This window comes from Haliaeetus leucocephalus, unplaced genomic scaffold, assembly GCF_000737465.1.
Source record: "Haliaeetus leucocephalus isolate CR32 unplaced genomic scaffold, Haliaeetus_leucocephalus-4.0 Scaffold362, whole genome shotgun sequence".
NCBI classification, from domain to species: domain Eukaryota; kingdom Metazoa; phylum Chordata; class Aves; order Accipitriformes; family Accipitridae; genus Haliaeetus; species Haliaeetus leucocephalus.
Genome location: NW_010972798.1, coordinates 1,020,505 through 1,047,114, shown reverse-complemented (window position 1 = coordinate 1,047,114; position 26,610 = coordinate 1,020,505). Strand labels below are relative to the sequence as shown.

The following is a 26,610-nucleotide window of genomic DNA, read 5'->3' as shown; positions in this document are numbered from 1 at the left end:
GTCTCAGCAGGTATGACGGAGACAGATCTTCTCTGTCATATCCCTGAATCCTGCACCTACTTCTACAAAAGTCCAGGAGGCACCTACTCTAATCAGAGGTGTTTTACCCCAGCCGTAGGAAAAGAAAAAAGGTGAAGAGCTGTAGGTGGGGAGACTGTTCTTCACCCAGTCCTCTGTCAAGCAGTCGGTTCCTCAGCTTTACACTCGCTAGTCTGTATTTTGGAGTTTAATGTCACCAAAGGCAACCATCTTCCTAAAAACTTAGTGGAAAAGCATGAAAACATTTTTAAGGAATAACAATTGGGAGGAAAAAAAAAAAGACCAACAAAAGCTTACACTAAATACTGCTGCTGCGGAGTATGGCTGCAGAAAACACCAGCCTCCTTGCAAAGACTGGCTTTATCTTACACATGACAAACCCCTAACCGACCTCCTGCTCCTTTTTTTGTTCTGATGTTTCGCTTGCAAAATACAGATTATTCATTGCAACGATCCTGGGTCAGTCTCTCACACACAGGAGAACAGTCCGGTGTGCAGCCCCTCACTTTTTACCACAGCAAACCACTTTCTAACAGTTTTTTTCCTCCATATGTGCTGTAACCAGTGCCGTACTCATGGCCCCTTGTACTTGAAGACAAGTAGCTTTATGAATGCAATCAGCCTACTTGCAAAAAGAGGCCCCAGGCAGTGCAAACACCACACACCGACTCATGAAAATTTCAGGATAAATGACAGCTTCTCTGAAGCAGCAATGTGAGTAGCTGCTGTTTAGAATAAAATGGGTTATTTCTCCTTTTTCTGTAATTAATTGTCACTTTGCAAGTAGAGCATGTTGGCAAATGCTGTAAATGTTCTTTTCTCTTTTTCTGCTTTTTCAAAGAGAAAAATAAAAAGTTGGAAAACTGAACCCCAGCCACCTTCCTGCACATGTTTCTCCGTATCTTGTAAATACACTTAGTAGCTGAAGTATGACACTTTAGTTGCCCTGTGTCTCCTTCTAGCTCAGTTTCCAAATACCAGTCTGAATTTTGCAAAAGACGTTGAATATTTTCTAGGAGAAAAAACAATAATTGTATATCCATGGTAAGACATGATGCTTAATGATTCAAAAGACTGTTTGCATGAGGTCAGGAAGAGAATTTGTTCTAGTATATAACATTGCAAGTTACCTACTGTTTTAGTTTATACATAAATTAACAGAACTGTCAACGTGTATCCGAGATAAAACGAGTAACATGCTGGCCTTAGTATTAAACCCACTGCTGTTTCCATCCATTAATCATCAGTGAAGTGTCTACGTTACTTGAAAATACTTTGCTTTTTCAGTAACCTTACTCATGAGTAATCCCAGTAAGAGAGGGGAATCATTGAGGTGAGCCCCTACTTACAGAAGGGCTTACAGGCAACTGAGCAAAATACTCAGGGTAGGAAGTAAGTATTTTGCAAAGCACCCAGCACCCTCTATACATAAGACAACAATTTAAATATTGGCAAAATTTTGGCCAAGTTTTCAAAAGGAGTTTAAAATTAGTGTCTGAATACGTACCCTGATCCTGACAAGGCTGTTAAAAATCTGTGCCCCATAAAGTCCACAAGTGCTTTTTACTTCATAGAACTGATAAACTATCTAGCTTCCAAGCATCATATTGAAAGAGAAAAGCAGGTATTTTGATCTCTAATTCCCCCACATTTCTGGTCAGAAACGCTTTAGAACCTTTTGAAAATCCCAGACTAAATACAGGACTTTGGAATTCAATTTTTTAAGCTCCTCTCTTTGGAAATCTTACACTTCATGATTTCTTCCTTCACAGTAGTTTCTCTATTAATATGGAAACAGTTCTCCAGCTAAAAAGCCCTTTGAATTCTAAATAGGTTTTCAGTGACCTGGTTCAGAGTGTTACTTGAACCAATTTTCCAGGAGCTGTATCTGGGGCATTATTTTAAAGGGACCCTACAAGAATAACACTATGGCGTCTACAAATCCAGTTGCTAGAAAGCATGATTTAAGAGATCACAGAGCAATTTTCATTACTAAAATGGTCCTTCAAGACTATTGGCTAACATAAATATCACAGAGAGAAACACTGTTCCAAAATGCGTACATATATCTGTATAACGTATTCCTTTCCATTCAAAGCTCAGTAAGCCAGAGTGCTGCTTAATATCTTTCTTCCCAATAAATAGTCCATAGCTTCTTACCTAAACAGGATTTTTTGTCTGCAGAAAGATAATGCCCTGGATGACACTCGCATTTTGCAATTCCTCTCTCATTCTGACAGATTTGTGAGCATCCTCCATTCCCACTTGTGCAGGGGTCTATCACTGAAACCAATTAGAGTACACTGTCAACTTAAAGGTCACGTTTTTGTCTGAAAATGGTCTTACCTGCCATCGTTACAACTAACAACGAAGATTACTGTAGCTGTAAGAGATTACATGGAAAAAAAATATTTGACAGAAATTGGTGTATAGTAAAGCCGTCGTTTTTCTGTATGCTATTTTCTCTGTTGCTGGACAGCATTTTTCATAGAGCAGCAACGACGCTTTAAACAGCAGGAAACTGGGCTCGTATTACACTTTGGAAGTAGGACAGGAAAAGCACATTTTATTCTTATTTTGCTGTAACTGAGCAGATATCAAGAGTCACACTAAACAATAGCAATTAGCACTCCAATATGTGTGAACCCATAAACATATACAATGGTGGAGTTCATCACGGAACAATATGTATTTAAAAGTCTCCAGAGGAACTAAATGCTGAAGATCCCCAAAAGGCCTCCTTCAGTCTAAAAACATACGCTGCTCATGTTGTACATCCAGAGTTTTTTCTTTTCTTGAACAATAACATATTATTTCAAGGATAAGCTGTTCTAAGTGGCAAGTACTTAGAAACACTATTTATAAAGTGTCTGCAGAAGTCTCCACCTCAAAGATTTCACTGTGTTTTATGGGTTTATTTCAGGAATACATACCTGCTGGAAGTGTACTGATGTATTTGCCCAAATAAAAACTTTGCACACACAAAAATAGACCTACCGGGACTGTTTGGGACAGGTCTGATTTGAGTTAAGAGCCAGAGTTTTGATATCAGTATCTGGTATTCTGCCCAAGGTTGAGGTTCCAGTTTAGAATACTAGTTACACTAACACACTGGTGAATAACATTACATAGGCAAATTTGGAAGACACCTTTGAAAACGTGTCCTCTGAAGTTTTGCTTAGTTTCAAATAAAGCTTTTTAAAAGTTAAGCCTATTTCCTTACAATTCAAGCTCTAGTTCAGTATTAGGGTGTTACTAATTACTGTCCAATTTGAGACATTTGACCAGTATTCCTCACTCGCCTCCAGCCCGACATGTCCTTCACTGACCATCTCAAGCTCTGTACAAGGCAACTTCTATCAGGGCACCAGGAAGAAAGTCAACATCAGTTCAACAGCACTGGCAGTGGAGTCAGGGTTTCAATAACCCTGGGGAAGGGTTGAAGGTGCTTTTCTCTAGACCTTGCTGCTTTACTCTTCCAGTTGCTAACCACATACATATGTATAGTTATGCAGGAGAAGGGAATAGGAGAGAAAGACCTCTATTTTATATAGATACATGTAAATATGGGGTGGGTTTTTCCACTTACTCCAGTTTTCACTTTTCTATGTAGCCAGTGGCGTTTTGTGCCGCCATTTGGCAAAAGAGGATGTTGCCCCAAAACACCTTCAAATTCCCTCGTTTCACCTCCTGCCATCTTAGGAACATATATGTTCAAGTCAGCAGGCTGAGAGTTTGACTTGACAGTATTTAAAAAAAAAATAATAAAAAAATCACTGTTAAGGATGTAGAACTGAAATTTTCTGTTGGACTTCCAACACGATAGGTTGCAAATAGGTTTCCAAAAGACAGCGCCACTTCATGCTACTTTCAAGGCTGACAACTTGGCTCTGCAGTTCGACAATTTGCAGTCTACAAAGGATTTAGCTTCAAGCAAGAACTCACTCCTTGCTGATACGAAATATTGAGTTATTTGCAGCTTCTTTTCCTATTTGTTTAAATTAAATGAAATTACTATCAAACAGCATCTGTTAAACCTGCACATTATAAAGGTTTTCCAAGCATCTAAAGCTTTAATTTGAGAATGATTACAGCACAGTAGTGTGAGTGAGTATGGGCTCTGCATGTGCTGTGGACCTTCCAGACCTTCACTGCAAGGTTGTAAAGAACAGGGTCTCCAGTCCTATCTGTCACAACCTCCAGAGCACCTAAAGAAAGAGAACTGGGCCTTACCGAGTTAATTTTCTTGCTCATGGCAGTCAGGACTTTACACTGGAGAAAATACGAAGCAGTAAAGAGTAAAATTTCCTTCTCGTGGCAGGGAAGGCTAAGGGTGGAAATAGCATTGACTTCTAGAAAGGAAACTCAAAGTGGCTTGATATTTGTTCTTGCTGACCCTGGGTAACCCAGCGAAGAATTTACTCCAGCACACATCCTCTATAGCACATCCTCTTACAAGTATCGCAGCCACTGCTGATCACATCCATATATGTCTCACCCCCAGAACAGCTATTCCACCACTTCATCCGGTGCTACACCTCTCCATCCCATCGGTTTGCCTCCATGCTGAAGGCTGCACCACCATGAGTGTTTCTGTACGGCCTTTCAGGGCTACAGGGTGCAGCATTAGCTCCCAAGGAGTCAGCGAGGATGAATCCACACCTGCAGCCCAGCTACGCCTGCTGTAGTAAATACCCTCGTGATGCTGTCGTTTGTCCATCCAAACTAGCACTACGGCAACCATCCTTTCTGGTTGGAAATTAAAAGCAGCCAGGCTCACCTCCTCCCACCTTTTCTATGTAAAACATCTCTAATTGCCAACCCAAATGTATTCATGACCACTTTATGCTCATTTGTTCCTGTAAAAATTTTGTCCATCAGCTTAACTAGCACTTTTCTCTCCCAGGTGTTTATTCACCAAGGTATTTATGGGAGAAAAACATCCTACTCAGTCTTCATTTTGCCAGCTGAGCTCCCCTTGTGAGACAGATTCTCCTTCCTCTGACCACAGCTGTCCTCCTGCAGGGGTTGTGCTATTATATTTTGATTTACACTACCCTAAACAGAGGTAACCAGACATACAAGCAAACTCCAGATAAGGTCTGACCCGCAGACAAAGCTGACCTTGCCCCTTCTCCACTGTTCAGTAATTACCAGCTGGTGATGAACTGCTGCCTTCGGTGGGTGGCTGACCCTCATCAGCCCCACAATGTGAGGGAGCAAACGGCCACAGCTGCCAGTGCAGTGGCAAAACCTCACCAATTAGGGGAGCGAGCCTGCTCGTTTTGCTGCTGAGCTGAACCAGTGGTTGGTGGCCGAGACAGAGCGTGAAGTGGCACGTGGAGGTTTGAACTGCTCCATGACCGCCCAAGGGACAACTCCCACCCGCTCGGGCATCGCCACAGTCAGACCCTGCCGATCCAACCTCTGTCTCACCACACCACCCTAAAAAACACCAAAAAGTTTTATGCAGGGCTCCGCACGCCCAGCTGGCTTGGCCAAGGACATCTCGAGCACCAGAGGCAGCGGAAGAGCCACGAGAGGTTTGGAAACAGGCTGGAGAAGAGGGGAGAAAGGCCTCTGATGGCCTGTCCCCACTAAGGCTCTCCTTTTCTGGCTCTTTCTGACAATCTCGGGGACAAAATGCGGCCACCCCGTGAGAGACGGAGGAGAGGCGAGCTGGCTGCGGGTGCTCACTGAAGCGCAGTGTGTGTGCAGTCTCTGCCGAGGGCAGGACTCGGGGAGGCCAAAAACCGAAGGCCAAGCGCTCGTTGCACACAGCATGAGTTGGAAGCGAGCTGAACAGCAGGATTTACTTACACTTTATACACAGCATATAAAATCTCCGAGCAGAAGAGGAGCCATATGGAAACGGTTTTGTGACAGGAATTTTAGCGCAATAAATCCATAAATTTGGCCCTATCTGTCTCTGGCATATTCAAGGGTACCATGTGTGTGCGCTTGTGTTGGGGAAGGGGGGGGGGTGCCTTAAAAACTGATGAATATGCTAAGATATACGAGAAAAAAACCCAACAATCAAACCCAAAGGTAGCGTTCCTGTTCTGCTTGTGAGAGTGTTTGCTTAGGAACCTGAAGAGGAGGATGAATGAATCAGTCTGCGATTAGGAGCAACATAAGCCAAAAGCAAATAAAGAAAAGGCTTCATGTAGAATAAAGCATGGTATACAGGCCAAGTCTATATACAACATGATGAGTAATAAAAATGTTAGAATTAAACCACAATTAAGTTCCTAACCTCTACCATCATCGTCAGTGCGCAACAAACAGCCAGAGGTCTATGAGGCCAAAATCTCGTTCGAAGTTGTGAACCAATGTGAACTTCACACCTCAAACAAGTGTCATTTTCTTCCTGTTAATAAGCGATTCCTAAAGCTGCTTTGGCAAGCAGGGTGAAACATGAATGAATACAGGGACCCAAAGCACTGTCCTGGGGGCTTTTAAATTGCCTTTAATGCCTGTCTCCCGGCAGGTAGCTCAGGACTTACCTTCACAGGATTTGGCATCCCTCTTCAGCTGGTAGCCCGGCTGGCACTGGCACTTGTAGCGGTCTTCACTGAGCTGAACGCATTCCTGCTCACAGCCCCCCCTGTTAATGCTGCAGGAATTGATGGCTGGAGCCAAGAAAGCATTGAAGGAATGCACGTCAACAACCCAAGAAACTAATTTCCTATTTTAAATACATAAATGACAGTAAAAAAACCTCAAACCTTGCCAAACAACTTTCATAAATGCACCTGTCCCCATTCCCTGCGTGATTACTCCCCCCTGCATTCATGGTGCTTGTTTGACACAGCGTCCCACGTCGGCGAAAGCCCGTGATTCCAGCGAGAGGCAGGTGAGATCTAAGAGCTGCAATGCTGACTGAAGTACAGCCACCCTTTGATCTGACAGCAGCAAAGCACTCGAGAATCCACTGAGGTAAGGAGGGGAAAAAAAAGAGCGGCCCTACTGGCACTTGCCCACTGTTGGTTTTTTTCTGTCCCTGCTATCATTGATTGAAAAAAAAAAAAATAATATTTGTCTTTCAGGCTGATTTCCTCAGCCTCATGCAAAGGAAGATGCAAATGACAGGAGTCACAAGCTCCGCAGGACAGACTTACAAAGTAAACCACAAAGAACAAGAGGCTCTTTAGTACATCTCTAAAGATGTTTCTTCTTTTACCCAGACAAATTAATATTCTTTTTTGTTCAACATAAATCCCTGGCCTCTGGAGAAACATTTCTCCTCCTGCCAAAATACGTTAACACACACCCACAGCTATTCACACACTGCATATAAAAATAAGATAGATCATTTGAACCTGTTATTGTGCTGTACGTATGTAAGTGTGAGCGTGTGCATGACTGCATCTATATATATTTTAACAGCAGGGATGTATTATGTTCTCCATGAGTAGCTGGGAAGACTATTTGGTCCTTCATGGAAGGCAGGAAACTCTGGACCCAGCGAAGTCAGCAACAAGCTTTGATATTTATTTTAGGAATATTCATATTAATTCATTTATCTGTAATAGACATTAAGAAAACATTAGCCACAAAAGCTGCTGTAGGATGCACTTCACCCTACGCTACCCATTAGCAAATACTTAGTTTGTGCAGTCAAATATGTGCTGAAAAGACAAAAAGAAAAGCCAATTTTTACATTGTCATGGCTGCATACAGAGCAGTAGCCAGGAGACACCTCGCTGCACACTGGACCTGACCCTGGCTTCTGATCTCCACCTCTGTCTGCAAACCTCCCGCCCAGTTAGCGAGGTAACTTGAAAGCAGCTCGATATCTACACGGGAGATGGCAGACCCGATACACCCAAAGCTTCCCCGCTTGCTGCGCATTTGTATTCAAAGACCTGTTTTTCAGCAAGAATATTCAAATAAGATGAAAATATTTCAGAAGATGAAAAACGCCTTAGATCGGCTCCAAGCGACAGAATATACATCTCGATTTTTAAAAGCGCCATTTTCTCCCTCCTTTGCTGGGCATAAGCCAATCTGGATGTAAGGGAAGATAAGAAGCAACCTGCCATACCGAGAATTTTGGACGTTTCGAAGCCAGAAGGGGACAGGCGTGAACTCCCGTGTCGAGAGCTTGCACCGGTGGGGCTCTGCCGGCGGCCGGGGAGCGAGGGATTACTCCTGAGCAGCCACAGCCAGCTCTGTCACGCCTGCTGCTGAGGCATCGTGCAGGCTACGTGAGAGGAGGTGTCAGGCTGAATGTCAGAAGAGCTGCCGGGGAAGGAACAGAATGAATCGGGCTCGTGCTGCCAGGTGCCGGCAACGCATTTTTGATCAGAAAAAGGGAGACTTGGCACGTCACGAGTCCAACTGCGCCTCTTGTAAAGGGGCTTACGGCTGGAGGTCTAAGCACGTGCATGGGGTTCAGGCAAAAATACGGCACGCCCTCCGCTTTCAAAGATTTTACTCTTGAAAAGTTTGGTAGAAAACCAGCCTTGCTGCAGAGTCCTGACAGGCACAGCGGTATGGGACCGGCCCTGGCTCTTTGCCCGAGCGGCTGGGGGTAACGCCTGGCGATGCCGAGGGAGGGATGCAGCAGCGCGGGAAGGGGGACGGCGCTGGGAGGCAACATGAAGGAAAGACAAGAATCTGAGAAATATACATTTCTCAACCCATTCTTTTTTTATAATAATGGTCATATTTGTACAAAAAACCCTGAGTATGAAGCCATAGTTAGATGTGTACGTAGCAACCATGGGGTTAGAACATGCAGTCTCTTCAAACCTATGTTTTCTATCACCTTATCAATGACAAGAAACGTAGTGTCAGACATACTGTGCTTTTACTTATGTGGAAAAACAGATTATAGATTTGTAGAGATATTTTCTTTGTTAGTTAGCCTTAGTGTGTGAAAGTCTCCATAAAAACCCGCATCTCAACAGCTTTTCTACATAAGGCAGACTTCAAAGATAACAGCTGGCACCAGAGATGAATCGGGGTCTAAAGACTGTGCTCTGCTTTCACTTCTAGGAGTTCAAACAAGAATAAATTCCAGTGAAGACAATGAATTTGCATCAATCCAAAAACACAGCCTGATACTACAATAAACATATTCTCTGCCTGAGTTTCTGCTTTCCAGACATCAGTTGGTTAAACTCTAACGAAGTTAAATTCTTTATATTGACACAATCAAGGCTTTAAAAACAAAACAAAACAAAATTGGACAGTGTTACCTTTGGTTACTCTAATTACCTAACTTGTAGTGAATGTTCAGTCTGGCACATATATCTAAAGATGAATTCAATATTGAGCAAAATTTGTGGGACCAAAAAGCTAAGAAAGAAAAGGAGCATTGAAAAAGATGAGATTCTGGCATGGCAGAAAGTATTGGGGATCATCAAAAGATTCAAGAAGAAAGTATTTTACTTTCACACACTAGTTATCACTGAAGAAAGCAAGCCATTTTAGAAGTTGTTTGCCTTTGAGTACAAGAAGTTTCTAATGAGAGCAGGAGGGACGACAAACAACAAACAGATTTCTTCAAACCATGCTATTTTGAGGCTCATACTAGCAGTGGAGGGATGGACCACCAGCAGTTAGTCAGGATCCCAAACACACTGTGATGACGTGGTAGGAGGACCGGACTCGCTGGAAAGACCTTGTGACAGACATTCAGTAATCTTCCATGCAATCGCACGAGAAAGTAGCTTATCCCCGGTTTTTGACTCTTCAGATGTAGGCTGAATATCTTATAAGAAGATAGATCCACTTGCTTATGTATGGGAGACTTCCAAGCCATCTAGGCTGCAAAATCTGCTTCCCCTCAAGTCATTTTGGCACTTTGGCTCCCAGAAACGTAGGGTTGCCAAAAAGAAAAAGAAGACGTGGAAAGAATGAACATAACAGAAACCTGGGCTGGGTTCATCTGATAAAGCCTGTCTAAAGGGATGCTTGTTTCTTATTTCTGCAGCCAAGATAATCACCTTCCACAGACACCTCATTTCCAGAATGTAATCCCTTTTATTTGTAGTATGTGGGAGAGATTGTTGCATCCTCTGACGTACCCACAAAAGAAATATTATTACTAATGCAAGGCCTATTTGAAACGCTACATCTGCTGCTTAGCTGCACTAGGTCAAAAGAGAGGTGCAATATTGGGTTTACTTCTTGATTGGATGAGTGCTCAAAACTGACTGTATAAACCGATGCAGCAGAAGAGGCAAACTCTCCATCCTCAAAGGTCAGCGGAAGCAGTTAGTGCCCAAATCCCAATGCTAGGTACTTGTGGATTACTGGTTTATAGGAAATGCTTCTCTCTGTCCTCATCGATTAGTAACTGTCTTGTGCTCCAATGCATGAAAGCTTATTATATCCATTTATTTTGGTGTCTTGTCCAAACAGCTGAAACAGAACTCAATATCCTCTGCTCAGTATTGTGTATATCCATTATCATGATAGCAGTTCTGTCTGAAACTTCCTCCTGTTTCTCATCTTAGGATTTATTTCTGTTTCTCCTCGATAATTTCTGAGATACTGCAAGCAGAACTGAAGATTGTATTAAGTATTTTTAATAACTTCTTGTGAATACTTACATTTGTGAAATGAAAACTTGCTTTCTGATAACGTTCATAGCTAGGACAACTCCAGACTGAGCTTCTTGATTATTTGTGCCATGAGAAAACTTTACTATTCTATGTCCATTGAAGGTTTTACATATTACACAGGTAAATTCATTTAATTACCATAATATCTCCTTTTTGCGTTTATCATTCAGTTATCTCGTTCTTATCCCCAAAGCCACTTTAGTCCTTTTTTGTAATAAATTCCCTCTCCACCACAGCTTAAAATGAGATTATTCAGTAAAAGTAACGTAACTCAGACATCACATTTTTCACTTCTGGGTCTTCCTTGGTCAGATCTGATCACAGAGATTAATTTCTCTCTTTTAATTCACAGAAAAACACTAGTGTTTCTAGTTAACTATGAACTACTCTGCTTTTACATTAATTTTTTCTATCACACTATTGTTTCCTTACCCTTTCCTTCTGTAACTAAGATAATCAAGACAAGATTGGGACTTCACTGTACTTTTAATTGCAGTTAATTACCAAACCACTGAAAGTGTCTGTATGTGGTAAACCCAACAAACCTAAAAGGGTATGTTCTTTAAATAAAAAATATTATTCCCGCAGCTTGAGCACTGGTACATCTTGTGTTCCAGTTGCATCAGTAAATTTATTGCTGTGATAATACCAGAAATAACTGATGACATATTTGGCTGATGTTAAGCACAACCAAGGGACTTTGTGCAAGAACCGAGACAATGACCAAACTGTGAGTGAGCTTACTCTGCAGATGTGGTCTGACCATACTTGACTGTTCTCATATTACCTAAAATCAGGCTTAAATTTAAACAAATTACATCCTTTTCTTCTTCCCAAATGAAAGAACATTTTAATTCTTTTTGCAGAATTCAACAACTTGACTTTTGTACCGATTTAAATGCAACACAAGGACAGTATATTTTTTTTTTATTATTATTTTTAGCAACATGGAGAATTAACTCTGCATGACTTGTTTCAGGGCTCAGAGTCCAACTTAAGAAACACAGGGTTTATTTTTAATGGTAGAACTGCTGCTAATCCTCTCCACAAGCACACAAATGGGCATTGTGTCACGGGCTGAACTGCCGAGCTCCACGGTGCTCTCCTTTACATGAGCGTACATAGGGTAACTCCATGCTGTAAATTAGTGGCTTTTCACCCGAATCTGAAAAACAGGGTATAGCCTTTGGGATCATATCCACCCTTTTCCTACTGTTTAATAATGCCTGTTCCTTGGAATGGGATTCCTCTGACCAACAGTAGATGTCTGTCAGTACAACTGCGAGCATTGTTCAGATTAGCAGAGCAGTTGCCGAGATGAGACCTGCAGCCAGCCCATGCTCTATATTTAATGTCAGCAGAAAGGGGAACACATCTATGAGCAAGCATTCATGAACTGAAGATCTTCAATATGGGAGCTTTAATACTAATTTAAAAAAGGCAATCAGTTTGGTTTGCAACTTCTTTTGTTGTTGGCTTTCATGCGTTATCTTTTGCTTGGGTGTGCCACGGAGGAGTACAGCACGGGTTTTGCTGGCTGAGCAAGAGAAATTTGGTATCAGTTCTAATGGAGACGTTACAAACTGGACTGCAGTGGATGAAGATGTATCTCTGATGCACAGGAGCAGTGCAACCTTTTAAAGACCGATATAGAAAAAGGAATGGATCAAAGGGCATAGGACTGCTGTGGGAACAAGGAGCTTTTGCAAATCTATAGCACCCTAATTATCAGCCCACACCATGAGCAGAATCTCAGGAAAAGTGCTCAAAACTCTCAGCTTCACATGCATTGGCACCTCCCGCGTGAGCTAAAACGATTAGCACAAACTAAACATTCATGTAATATGCCTTGGAGGAGAGTTTTCAGCCCACCCCATGCATACTTCTCACTGTGCCTAGTAACTAAAATGTAAACCAGACCCAAGCAGACAATTCTGCATTACTGTTTTACCTAAAAAAATTCAACACACAGCAAAGGCTGAAGAGAAGAGATGAAGGGTAGGGCTTCTTCTCTTCATGTGCTCTCTGAAAACCAGAGAAGACCTCTGAGTGCATACTTAAATATTTCATTAGCCTTTTAGAACTCCCTCTCTAGCTACCAGTCCATAGCACCATATTCTGAAATGTATCTTAGTAATTCACAAATTTGGCCTCTGCTCTTGATCCTTCCAAGAGGATTTTCTGCTCTGCTCACTGTAGCGCAGTTGCAGAGATTTGACTTCATCATCTCACCCCTCAACCCAGTTAATGATATCCTTCTGCCTGTGCTCATGCCACCACCTGGGAAAGTCTATGGGGTCCCAGTCTGGGCATTCTGACTGAGATGGTCACCTACTGTAAGGTTAAATCCAACTTCAGGGTGGCAACCACAAGCTTTTATTTTGTCTTCATCACTGAAGACACAAGCTGCACTTCGGGACTGCTTGGTTGGAAGAGCAGCATTCTGCCAGACACCTGTGGGAGGGAGATTTACTGTCTGTTGCTTGTACCTCTTCAGAAAAAACAGGCAAAAAGCCTAAGTAAGAGGAAGAGTAATGGGAGCAGAAAAGCCCAGGGCATGACTGGAACATGGAGGGGGTTGTGACAGACAGAAAAAATGCTCCGAATTGGAAAATCCATTTTCACTGGAAATGAAGGCCCCCTATTTCTTTAATGCCTGCTGCAAAACAAAAGAAATTTTCGCAAGATTGCATCACAGAAACATGGGACACCATCACTGCTTTGTTCTCAAAATAAGAACAAATTTAGAAACACTTGAATTCTTGCAAACTACTTGAACTGGAAGGGATACTGACATCCTTTCTGAATTAGGCAAAACTCAGACTGAGGAAGTCTACAAACCTTTGCACTTAATGCAGAAGCAGGTTTAGCAGAGAAAAACATGTCTTGAAGTATGTGAAGTGCTTGTTAATGTTTACTTACCTATGCAAGTGCGCCCATCAGCATGGAGCCTGTATCCCGCCTGGCACTGGCAGTGGAAGGAGCCGTGTGTGTTGACGCAGCCTTGCTGGCAGCCACCATTCACCACCGCACACTCGTCCACATCTAGAGAAGGAAAGCGGATGACAAGAATTACAAGACAGCCTCAGCAAAGACATACCCTGGTTCTCCTGGATGGCACGTAGCTCATACATAATGCAACCATTACACTCAGACTGGGTTTTTGTTTACTTCATTTCTGTGCCGTAAACAGAGCAAAGAAAATTGAAATTTTATGGTGTTTTTCCATGTTCCCGCAGGCACTGCCTCTGTAGTCTCTACTTCTGAAGCCCTTGTAATTAGAGTGATCTGTGACACAGCTGTTTCCTTGGGGCCAAGAGAAAAATATAGGGAAAGAATTAGGGTAAGATAACACATCTGAGCTTCTAGGTGTCACTGGTCAAACTTTTGGCTTTTATAAAAATTTGCTGTATGAAGATTTCCTCTTGCATCAGGCCTGTAATCCTATTAGCAGGTGCTCTTGAGGGTACAAGCACATACAACTGACGTGAATGGAAAAAAGCCATGCAAGAGCAGCACCCGTGCTCTCAATCAACATTACATTTTCAACCGTTGAATACACAGAGAGCTTAGACATTACATTTAAAAAGAATGATGATTTTATGCCACTTTTTCTGTGACTCTTGTCACACCTCTGGGCTTCCTTGTCTTCACCTGAACTTTCCATAGCATCTTCTCAGACGACCTCCCACAAAAATGATGGGATTTCCTGATGATACCTTCTCTGAACCTAAGCAGGTATCTTTCCATATTTCACATTTTAGGGGATTATGTTCAGTCAAATGAAGAGGGAAACTAGCATTAAAACAGCTTGAGAATACTGCTGTCATGTTTCATCTGAAAATGGTGGACAAAAAAGATCAAGAACAGTTTAAGTAAACAGGTGAAGGTTTAAAACAGACCCACAAGCTGAATTTCCAAAAGTACCACATAAGCAGTTTCTGCACCTTATCAGCAACACCGGGCTACTGTAAATAGCATTTGATTGGCATGTTGACGCCATTACCTTAAAAATCAACACAGGAGTCATTGGAAATAAGGGTCAGTTAGTCCACTCCCTGACAAAATTTCACCTGGTAGATGTTTGCCTAGAATTTGTCTGTCCTTTCCTTAACAGCTCCCAGGGATGGCAACTCCACCTCCCTCCATCTCACCTAGGAGCGAGGCTGATACCAAATTATCCTGACCACCAAAGACACTCTCCTCTAGCCACAGCCAAACCTCCCTCCTGCAACAGGCATCTATAAAGAACCCCCCATCAACATTAAAGACTCCCATTGATTTAATTGCTCTTTAGATCCTGTTCTCAAATCATCTAAGGGATTTACCCACCCGAGCGGGTGTAGATGAGGAGACTGGGATTTAAAGACATAAGAGTGGCTGCAACGAGAGGCAAGTCTGCAATTGCTGCTGTGGGGAAGCGAGCCAGCAGCGGAGCAGAACACAGCAGCACAAAGACATCCCCCCCCATATTGCGCTTGAGGAACAAGGGGTCTGGCTTTCATATTTTTGCTGTTGATATATCTGCTTTGCATTTAGCTTTCATGGTTTACATTTTTTTATGCTTTTATGTTTATTCCATTTTAGAAAATCTAATAAAAATTAAATGAAAAAGGAAGTTTTAAAGATGACTTGGAAATACACAGTGTCCTGGTTCTAAGGAAATGTATTTATAAAGTTAAATTTTAATACTTCACATGTGAATTTCACTTACCTAAAATGAAGTCCTGGTGTTGACTAGTGTTTAAATTCAGACCATTTGCTAACGTGCGCCACTTTTTAATCCTTCTGCTATATTTGCTGTTCTATTAGACTGTATACTACATACATTTCCTACTGCCTGGAGACATCTGGAATACTCTTTTTTTTAAACAGAAGTTTTGCTTTCTTTAATGTAAACAGTAAACAGAAAATGTTACTCATCTTGTTGAATTCTATACTGTTAAGAAATAGCCTGCTGAAAAATGCCAGGATGAAATCAAAACCAGGAAACTATTTGCCTTGAGTATCACAGAAATAAAATAAGCAAAAAGGCTCAGAAAAATATAACAAGGAAGCAGCTGAACTATATAGTACAGCCTGTTCTAGTATTTATACATCAATAAACTCAAATACTGGGAGCTTCAATATATTAATTTTATAGGCTACTATCAGCTGCAGAATTTCTCTAATACACCAAATACAGTTTTAAGTTAGGATATCAACACTTACAAAGGAGAAAAAATAGTCCAGCTAATAAAAATGAGCACTTGGAGTTAGCTCTATTTGTTAGTCTCTATTTGAACGTTTAAAGAAGTGACTTAGTTTAGGGGGAAGCTCCACACCCAGCAGCTCCAGCACCCACTGCAGGTGTTCTTTCAACGGCATTTCCTTTGTGCTGGCACATCCCAAAAGGCCATAAGGCAATTATATTGCTGAAAGGCAATATAATTAAATGAAAAATAAAAAACTCTAAAATACTTGTATATATAAGCTATACCTAACCCCACCCGAAGACTCCCTGAAGCAAGTGGGGAAAAAACAGGGGCGAGATCAACGAGCCTGCAACACAACTCCACGACCGTCTTCCCAGGATGCCACGTGAGTGGCAGGTTTGGTGACAGACGATCCCTTCTAGTCTCAGGCTTTCTCTGCAAGATCAATATTTTAAGGATTATAGGTTGAAAGATTCCGTCACGTACTACAGATATAATCAAGAAAAATGCAACACACAGTTGCCTTTCAATGTCTCCTACATCTCAAGACCAGGAAACTTTGCCCCCAGTTACAGAAGAAAAATGCCTTAATTATTTTGTCTAGGGAGCAGCCTGCAAAGTAGACACTAATCTAAATGCTTGAACTCCACTTGAAAGTTTTAAAACTCTAACCTATGTGGACTTTTATATTTAAATTGCTATACTAGTAAAGGACATATATACCAGGAAAACAACAACTTATGCTGTTACAGGTACAGAAGTAGCCATTTCTTTTTCTACATGGGAATAATTATAGAAATACAAAATTATTCTAGAATTACAAAGTTATAAAAATATAAAAAAATTCTAGAAATATAAAGTCATTCTATTGGAATTCTAGAATATTATGGGATCATGGAAGATTGTACCTGTTTAACAATAGCCTATAATTAAATTTATATTAGTTTTCACTGCAGATCAAACTGAAACACCTACGTGCTCAACTTTCTATAGTCACAATTTAGGACGCTTATCTGAATAACCTGAATTTCAAGCCATTTATGGCTAGCTTATCACAAGTCAGACCGTGCATTCCCACAAAACAGAGGGAGAGCAATCCGCCAAGATGAGAGGCAAGAAGCGAAATGAGAACAGTATGCTGTCCCCAGGCTATCTTACAAAGGGGATTATGCTGCTGGGTGAATAGAGCAGAGTCAGTACGTGAATATTCTCCTCTTCACCCGTGAAAGATTTCAACAGAGATGCATTTTAGTGGGATTTCCCACTGAAGGCGTCTCTGCTTTCCATGCTGTCTGTACGCAGCACGTATCCCAGGACGTACAGGGATTGTGTCCCCGTTTATTCACTTTTCATTGGGAACTAGCTGGCAGGGATGACCTTATTGTCAGTCATACAAGCTAAAAGTCAATCCTACGTGTTTCCAGGACGTAAATTATTTTAGCCACCATGCCATGCACCTTTTTTAGCACCTCTTGCTTCTGAGGTCTGTGCATTAGAACTGAGCTCTGTGCATCATGACTGCACACTGACCTTTCCTCCATCCCAAGAGGATGCACATCTCAAGTCCCAAACATGGGAAAAGAAAATGCGGTGTACAAATACACAACCCCCTGCCAGCACTGTGCCCTTTCCAAGGGCAAAGCCTACTGATGAAGTTACAGATTTTAAAGTCCTCCACACCCCTGAATAGGTGCTCTGCTAATCTTCAAGGAAGTTTGTCCCCAGTTGATTTGACGGGCCACACTGGCAAGAGTTCGATTTCCCTGCCCAAAACCTGTTTAAATACAGAGCTGTGTGATTGCTTGTTCGGAATTCAGGGTCATCACATCAGTGGCTTTTTTCATATTGTTACTAAAATGTTTAGGAACAGCTATGATCAATCAGCTGCTTAAAAATAAACTGACAGCAGTGTTAAACACAGATAATTAGTGAACCTGCAATCATGTTTTTATAAAGGAAAAAAAAAAAAGCAAGATGTTGCCAGATCCCTGCTAACAAAGAGCTTAGCTTTTTAAACCATTAAGAAATGTAAACAATGTGCAAAACTAAACCCTAAAAGAAAAAACAACTGAGTTCTGATGGCAGTAGGGCTTAGTGTTTGCGGTATCCTCTCTATTTTTATGATCTTTCCTCTCTTTTCTGGCCATATTGTGCAAGACAGAGTTATAAGCAAGGGGGCTGATATTCAACTCCCAATTTTTAAAGTTCTCCACTTGCAACAGCCCAGTACCACTTGCAGGTCAAGAGCAGGCTGCAGCCACAGCTCCCATGCCTCCGAACAGAGGGGAGCTGGTGTTGCCAAAGGCACTCGTGCTCATACTGCAAACGGGGTAAATCCTTAAACCTGCACGTAGCAAATACCTGAACGGTCACGGGCCTCCAAAGGGACCTAGAAACGTTTGTCCCTGTTTTAACCACTTAACAGGTGCTTCATGCAATCCCAAGTCCTCTTTGCTTTTAAATCCTTTTTTTTTCTAAGGAACCTGTCTAGAAATTTCTGCAGTAACTACTCCCACGATTAACGCATCACCCGCTCTCCCATAGGTCTGCAATGATGCATCCATGACCCTCTGTAGGCATACACATATATTTGGGCTCTGGTGTAGGACAGCTGCCACTTCACATCTCAAAGTTCCTGTGGAAATACCAAAAGGCAAGCCTGCTTATCCTTCTAATTAAATTTCTTTTTTAAAGCACTGCGTTCTTCACAAGGTCATTATTTGCAACTTTTATCGCTTTTCACGTGCCTTCTGTGCAGCTGCTTTGAAAGTACAAGATTAAACGGTCTTCTAATATTGTTTATTGCACACTTTTCCTGCTTGCACATTTTTAGTAAAATGAAAGGTGTAAGGTTATTTAAAATACAGCTTCTACTGCAGGCCTGAGTTCTCTTCTTTGGGCTGGCCAAGCCAATGATGGCACAAACATTTTGAGAATCCTGAATGGGAAAGAGAGATGATGTGCCAAGGGTATCCCAGGGATGGCATTCACATCAAGGGCACGTTGTCAAGATCACTGTGTGAGATCTAAGCAGGCACAGGGTGACAGAGTAAGGTTTACCTCCCAGCTAGCTTCACGGAGCAAATGGCATTTCTTCTAGGTGACAAATGAACAGGCTTTCTGTCCCTTCACTGTAAAAACATGCACAGATTGATAACTGTTCGAAGCCAGTACTTTCTGATAGAGAAGCAGAGAAGAAATTTCCTCTTCACAGTGCCCAGGCACTGATAGAGAAAGAAACCAGAACTGAACAGTAGGGACCTCATCATTTGAGGATATTCTTTTTATATATATTTATTTATTTATTTTTAGTTTTGGCAAAAACTGTTTACTTTGGCAAGTAAAGAACAACGTGAAGTAAGGCAGAGACCAAACAGTTGTAAGCATTGCCCACCCCACAAACACCAGAGGCTTGATATGGATAAAAAGATTTCTGTCCAGCTGGGAGCTGATGTAAGAAACATGTTCTGGGTACATGCTAGAACAATCGCCTGCACGCAGGGACATGAAACACCACAATACCATCTGTGGATCTGGCCCAAATGACTTTCACAGAAGCATAACTACACCCTTTTTACCAGATGCCTAAGAAATACTACATAAAATTGGAATGAATGACACACACACGTTTCCATTTTCCATTAACCACAATCCCCCCAGCTCACTGCAGAAAGGATGCAACCAGCAGATGCAGAGAAACACAAAACCCTACTTGCATTTACTTAGAGAATGGTTTATGCTGATGGTTTTTAAAGTCAGATTATAATTAAAAATAATTATCGTAATTATTTATCAAAAAGTCATGACCGGAAAGAGGAAGCACAGCCTACTCTTTGCAGCATTATCTTAAAATTCAGTAAAGTCAGGGGTTTGTCTCTTATTTACCCAGGGAGTTCTGTGGGTCATTGCTCCCCACACAATATTGTGAGGGTTAGTCAGTAATGATGGTGATGATAGAGAAACAGAGAAGAGAAGAGAAGACTGGGTCTTATGTAAAGAACCACAACGAGAAACCTTAAGTGGCTATATTTAAAACTACCGCAAGCGGATAAACTGTTCAACTCAAACATTTATTTGGAAATAAATTAACAAAAATCTGGCTTACCACTCCCTTGCCCTGACTAGCTCTCCTAGTCTCTTCAGTTGTAGATCATTTAGTACATCTGACATGAAAACTCCTTTATTGTTTGCTATTTAACATGATATTTAAAAATCAACAAAGATGTATGACAGTGCTTTCCCTTCTGTTATTTGTAACGGCACTGTGATTAGTCTCTTTTATATATTCCAAAGGATGTTTAAACCTCACACGAGTTATGAAGTGAAAATATCATATGGTCTTTCCCCACTAATTTACATGGCGGATTTTACACATTAATTTAGTGTGTTTCTAAATTAAATAATTTATATACTTAAGGGAAGGAAGGGAAACAGGCTTGGTTCCCAGCCATTCATAAGCTGATCACAAAAGTCAGAAATTACTTTTATAAAAGAAGTGAAACATAAAATAAGACCCGCTATTGCTATAAATAGATAAATTTATGACAGATTCAGCTCACAGCTTCCTTTAACTCACATAGTCTCCCCAAGTCTCGAGTTTGAAAATGTCTGTAATTTGACAACCGGTGTGAATCCACTCACAAATGTACTCGCTATTAAGCATGACGTAATTTGCTCTTGCAGCAGAAGTTTTTAAAAGGATCTCTCCTGTTTTACTAACACTAAAGCAGTTTTCAGGGTTTGAAAGTTTGATTGGAGGAATTTTGAAACTCCTGTTGCTAGAAAAATATTTGTCCATTTTTTTCCACAAGGAAGGAAGTTTGACATTTGTATTGACTCTAGGAGGAAAAATACAGGTTAAAGTCTGGTCAAAAACAAAGCCTAAAATTCAACAAGAAAAAGCAAAATTTCTGTTCGTATTAATAAAACCCGTATTTCTGTTTCATTGAACCCAACTGAGCAGCAAAGAGCCATTTTTGATAGCTGTGAGATTTTAAATTGCAAAATCCCTAGTCTAGGGCTTTTTTTATGCTTCACAAAACCCCATAAATATGCTACAAGCTCTTTCGAGTGGTCTACTAGAACCTGATGTTAAAACACCTTCCTAAAACAGCTTTCAGCATAGATAAATGTGCTCTTGCAGAGCCAGCTGGGTCATTTTGAACTGTTAGAGTTCCTAGGCTTTTATTTTTGCTCCTCAGCTATTTGTTTCTGCCCTTTCCTGGCCCCTCCGATGGATTATATGAGCATCCATTGTCTGCTCCGGTTCAAAGTCACCCAGGTTAGCTCCAATCACTGCTGAAGCTTACTTAAATTTCCGTAAGTCACAGGTGTCTGAGGCAAGCCTGCTACAACAAAATTAATTAATGGAATAGCTTCAGCAAACCGGACTGAAAGGAGCATGTCACATCTGGTAAGAGATTGGTTAAAAGGCATGCTTAAGAGATTCCTTACCCAATTTAGTCCCTGCAAACCGACTCCACAATGAAAGAGAAACCTTGTTAGAGCAGCCAGTTTTCCACTATGTTTCTTCTTTACCTGGGATTAAGGACAAAGCAGCTTTAACCAGCACCTGTTTCGGCAGGGCTAGCCAATTAGCCATGCATAAACAGACTTTCCAAGTCATCTGATTGTTCACCTTCCCCTGAAAATCGATGGCATTAAAAAACCCACAGCTTTTTGTACCAGATCCACTGTCTTTCAGTCCATCACCTTCCTTTAGACCTCCCCAGTGATTTGGTCACATTGCGGAGAGAAATTTTCTATCCTGTAGTTGGGTACCTTGCCCTAGATTTCAGAGATTTTTCCAGGTAGCTTCAATGACTTCTAGTTGTGTCTAGGTCGGGCTTCCTTTCTCTCACCCCTGGTTTATCTGTCTTTATACCGAGAACACCAAAGGACAGAGACCACGGCACTGTGAAATGCTGAACAGCAGAGTCATCTATGGGACTATGTCTGTGTTAGGTAATAAATATTTATGTCCAGGTCTGAAGGGAGATGCATTTTCTGATGACTGCTTTCAAGGAGGGAAGAGGACAGAGGCATCGCTGAGGTATGGCTTTTTGGGGAGATTCATGGAGCGGCTGTGGAAAGCTGCTTCCAGCACAGATGCCCAGTGCAAGCTGCCTCACAACCCACTTTTGGGGAGACTTCTATAAGCACTGAAAAGACCAATCCACCTGATCAAGTCTTAAAGGCCTGGATTTAATTTCCTGATCTGTCACTGGCCTTATTGGAGAATAAATATATTAATAAATTGCTGTGAGAATGTCATGCAACCTTATTAGTGGGGGCCACAGATGATTTGAAAGAACGACATTGATTTGCCAAGGAACCTGGTAATTTGAATTCATTGTCGGGACGGGGGAGGAATATATCAGGGAAAAAGATGCTCTAGGACTTTTTTTTTTTTTACTTTTTTTTTTTTTTTTTTTAAATATTGCTTTCATGTGAAGACTGGCACAATACAACCATTGAAAGTGGTAACTCGATCCTCACCAATGACTGGATCCCACAATCACAGTTCATTTCTCAGATGTCCCTCAAGAGCAGATCTCCTGGACAGAGTGATGTGAAAAGACAAAAACGACCAATATCTGTACTGCCGATTTCTGCTTACTTTCAATGCCTGACATGCCAATCTCTCCCAAGATATTTAACAGGGGTTTAGCTCAATAAACAGCCAAGAGCCCCTCATCCACAACTCTATATGCAAACCATATGTTGCAGTTGAAAACTCTGAAAATTATAATTAGAACTGTCCATTCAATTTAAACAAGGTCAAGAATGAAAACTATTTCAAATTCAATAAACAGGCCATTTGAAAGTGTAGACGCTGTGGAGGACAAGCTTAACAACTTAATTGACAGGTAAAGCTTCATTTCTAATCCTCATTTTGATATCGTCTGTAGCCTCAGGAGTCAAAACACATCACTGCTCAGTCCTCAAAATATGCAGAGAAAATGAAAATGTCAGTTGAATGAAAAAAAGGAGAAGCATCTGTTTGATAGCTGTGTAAGCCTGTGATATGTAAACTGCTTTGGAGTCAAGCAGCCCTAATTAGAGTTTCAAGGCATTCTTCATTAAATATACACACACAGACACATATATATTTTTATATATATGAGTTTTAAGCAATTATTGAGGCCAGAAAATTTGCAAGAAAATCAGGGTATAGAATTAAAATAAGGAACATGATAATTTCACGGACCGACCTCAGACAACAGTGTGACGTTTTCACACAGCCACAAAGAAATACTTTTCTCCGTCTTTTCACAAAGCAGATCTGTACATTTTTCTCCACTCTGAGTCTTTAGAACAAAAAACAACGATCCATTTCTGAATCTCAGAGTAGTACACAGCATCTCAGCAAAGTAAAGCCAAAAAGGAAGACTGATAAGGTTACCAGCCTCCACAGTGGGGTTATACTAATAGATGTTTTGGCAACTGTACACCCTTGATGACTCCAATTCACATCCATATGAAATCCACACAGATGGACATAAACTCACAGTGGAAAACTGGTGCCAGGATAAGTGAATGACCACATGAGGATAAGCGAATGACCACATGAAATAACAAGGGAGTACAATCTGAAGAATGACAATCCAGACAAACGCATAACTTATGATCTTCAAAAATGTTTATATACTGAAGAAAACAGCCTCATTAATTTTACTGTTTCCTGTGGAAAAGAAGTGAATGTACCAGCTGTAAACAGTGAAGTTGGAAGAAGACCTTTTGCCTGTGCACCGCAGCAGTGTGGGCTGAAACACAATAATTAAAGTTTTATGTAATTTCTGCTTAGGATAAAGGCTTTGAGATCACTAGCATCAGCAGCTTTCCTGCAACGCTCCTGCAAGTTTTTCTGACGTGGGGCAGAATAGCAGATGGAAAATTTGTTGTGGGGCTATCAATTTTTAAATACAGTTCCTCAGCACAATTCAGTTAGGCCATGCTGGGAGGTGGGAGGGTGGCAAAGGAGGAAAGGATCTCTACAAGGAGATGTACTTAATAAGCGACAGCATGATACAGCCCAAACTCCTTCCGCAGATTCAAATCTGAGACGTACTAAGGAGGTTTATACATTGGGCCATCAGCATCTTCTCTCGGCAGGATATGACAGCTTGAAAAAACAGTTATGGAATAAAAAGAGAAATGACTGATCTGATGAGAACATCTGGTTTGTGTTAGCAGCAATATTAATGCCCACTTGCTGAGCTCAGTAAGTGTCTTTACTACAGTAGAACGCATAGAGAAATGTCTTTTCCACACACAGTAGGTAAAATATGCAAAAGAAAACGATAATCATGCAAATACCTTCATAATTAGATGTTTCCAGCTTACAGTACATACACTCTGCTGGTCGGAAACATGAATGCTATTTGTGACAAATGTCCTACTTGGGTTGGTAAAAAGCTTTAAGACATCACATGGATAGACTCATCTTGCAAACTGACTGGAACATAAACCAATCTTGGGAATAATCGGTTTGGGAGGAGCAATCACCAGTCAGAACTGTATTCTTCAACACGTGAAACACGTGCAATGCTGGCACTGCGCTTGCAGTGCCAAGACTACGCGGGACTAGGAAAACAGGGAGGAACAACGCCATTCAGCCACCAAAGTCCACCTCTCTGCCAATCTTACCTAGATGAGGCCACAGCACAATCCACTCCATTTCTGTAGAAACTGTCTCACTGACGTTACTCTACAGCTGCTAGTTCATAAGGCCCCTTTCTCAAGAAGCCACCACAAGCGTCGATCCCCCACTGGACCTATCGCAACTCCAGGCCGTTGTCCAACAGAAACCCCCAGTGAGCAAAAGACAGCATCTTACACAGATTTTCTTGCTCTGCTTCCTTATGCCATATATTAGTTGCGACTCTGCAGAGATTCAACCACAAAAAGAGAGAAGTGGCATTAACACATCCCAAACCTGTCCATACCAACTTCCAGAGCTGGATCCTAATGAACAATGTCACCAGGCACGGAAGATTTCCGCCCCCCCCCCCCCCCTCCTTTTTTTCCTCTTCCCAAGATTAAAAATGACATCAAATTAATCACTTGATTGCTCCATTTTTATTAGTTGTTTTTGAACTCCTTAGCTGACATTGAGTCTCTTTTGGGATAGTAATTGTTAACAAGGTTCTCAGGTGAGTCTTTCAAAGATCCGGTATGCAACAACGGCAGGTTTATTTCAAGTTGGTCTTCTAATAAATCCCAGCTAAAGCCCTCAGGTACTCACGTAATTGAAGTTTGAGTAATCCAATATGATGTTGATCAAACTACTGATCTTTTAATAATGAACTGTAGCCCTCCCAGCAGTTGCTATATTGCTGACAGTCACGTCTGGATCGCTTCCTTTGGGCCAATGCTTTGAACAGGGAAGCTGACAGATTTCTGTTTGGTTTAGATTTTATCACAAATTGTTTTAAAGCTTTTTAAGGATATATCAGATGGCTCGTAAAATCCATGGGCATTTCAATAAAACACGGGATTTCTATTAGTTGTCCCAGGGAAGACTGGTATTAAATGCTTCTAAAGAAGAATATAAACACCGCTCAGGAGTTGTACTTCTTCCTATCTCTGTATCTGCCATTAGTCCTTGTTTACGTAGCCTGTAGGCAAAGCTATAGAAAAAGCAGTAGTTACCCTGCACAATACTCTCCACCGAAAGGCAAATGTGCACATTTTTTCTCTCATAATTTCCATTTAAAAGTATGAATTGAGGGTTTCGAAGCCTTGCCTCTCTACACAAGAATAATTCAGTTGCAATTTACATTTTCGATGTGCTCAAAATGAACACCAAGATGACTCATGTGCTGTTTATAAGATGCTTATATTTGCTGGTAAATACCTTGCTACAAACAAGCTATAATTTAAGTATTCAAAAGTCTTGCTTCTGCATAAAATTACTACTAGCAGTAATTTTGGAGACCATGACCAGAGCTTCAATTTCAGGCTTGCAAAGCTCTTCCTACACAATGATTCTTAAAAGTACGAGTGTGTTTTCTTCTCTGACAACGGCAATCATTGTATCTCTGTAATTGCGGAAAAGATTACCTGGCTTTTAATTCACATTAGTCAACTGCAACAATACCATGCTTCTTCCCTTTCCTTTAAAATAAACTAATTATTGTCAATCAGACCAGTGGAATGTTAACATTCTCCATAACCTGCCTTTCGGTGGTAGTCATAAATGCGAAAAACTAGCTGATATAAACTAATCAGAGCCCCGGAAATATCTCAAAACATGTCTGTACTGCAGTCTATCATTTTTGTCATATTATTTCTAAATATTATATTTTGTCTGGACAATAACAGCCTTTTCATATAGTTATACAGTGCTTTTCATCTGACTATTCAAAGCTCTTGCATTAATTAAACAACATTAAATCCCTGAGTGGTATAGCAAATACTATAATATTTCCAAACCTTAAATGTTTTCATTGTCAAAAGCTGATCAATAAAGCTTTATGCATCAAGCAGTTTGGACAAAGAAAATTTTTCAGGCCAGTATGTTTGCTCACGCCCAACTTTCTGCACAAACTCACAATTGCAAGACCCGGAGTCACACACAGAGAACCCGTGAAGGGGATTACTGTCATTCTCCCTGCACTTTACACAACCACTCCTTTCCAAAGATAATAGCAAGTTACGGTTCCCACTTAGTATTTCCTTCCAGCTGGTAGAGCCTGTGTGAGGCTTTTCAGATCCCGGAGGAAGACACAGGAGCTGGAAGCCTTGGGGAAGCAGCCCATGTGCTGAGTCTATAATCAGCTGTGACGCACGGTGAG

The 26,610-nt window shown here is 41.2% G+C and overlaps 1 protein-coding gene across 1 annotated transcript in view; it reads right to left on the bottom strand.

Annotated features, from left to right (window-relative positions):
- LOC104835196 (multiple epidermal growth factor-like domains protein 6) overlaps positions 1-26,610 on the bottom strand; it is a 188,519-nt gene that overhangs the window by 53,280 nt on the left and 108,629 nt on the right. The window contains 4 exon segments of the mRNA XM_010573084.1: positions 2,200-2,322; positions 6,546-6,719; positions 10,125-10,129; positions 13,535-13,661. Of these exon segments, the coding sequence (XP_010571386.1) occupies positions 2,200-2,322; positions 6,546-6,719; positions 10,125-10,129; positions 13,535-13,661 (429 nt within the window).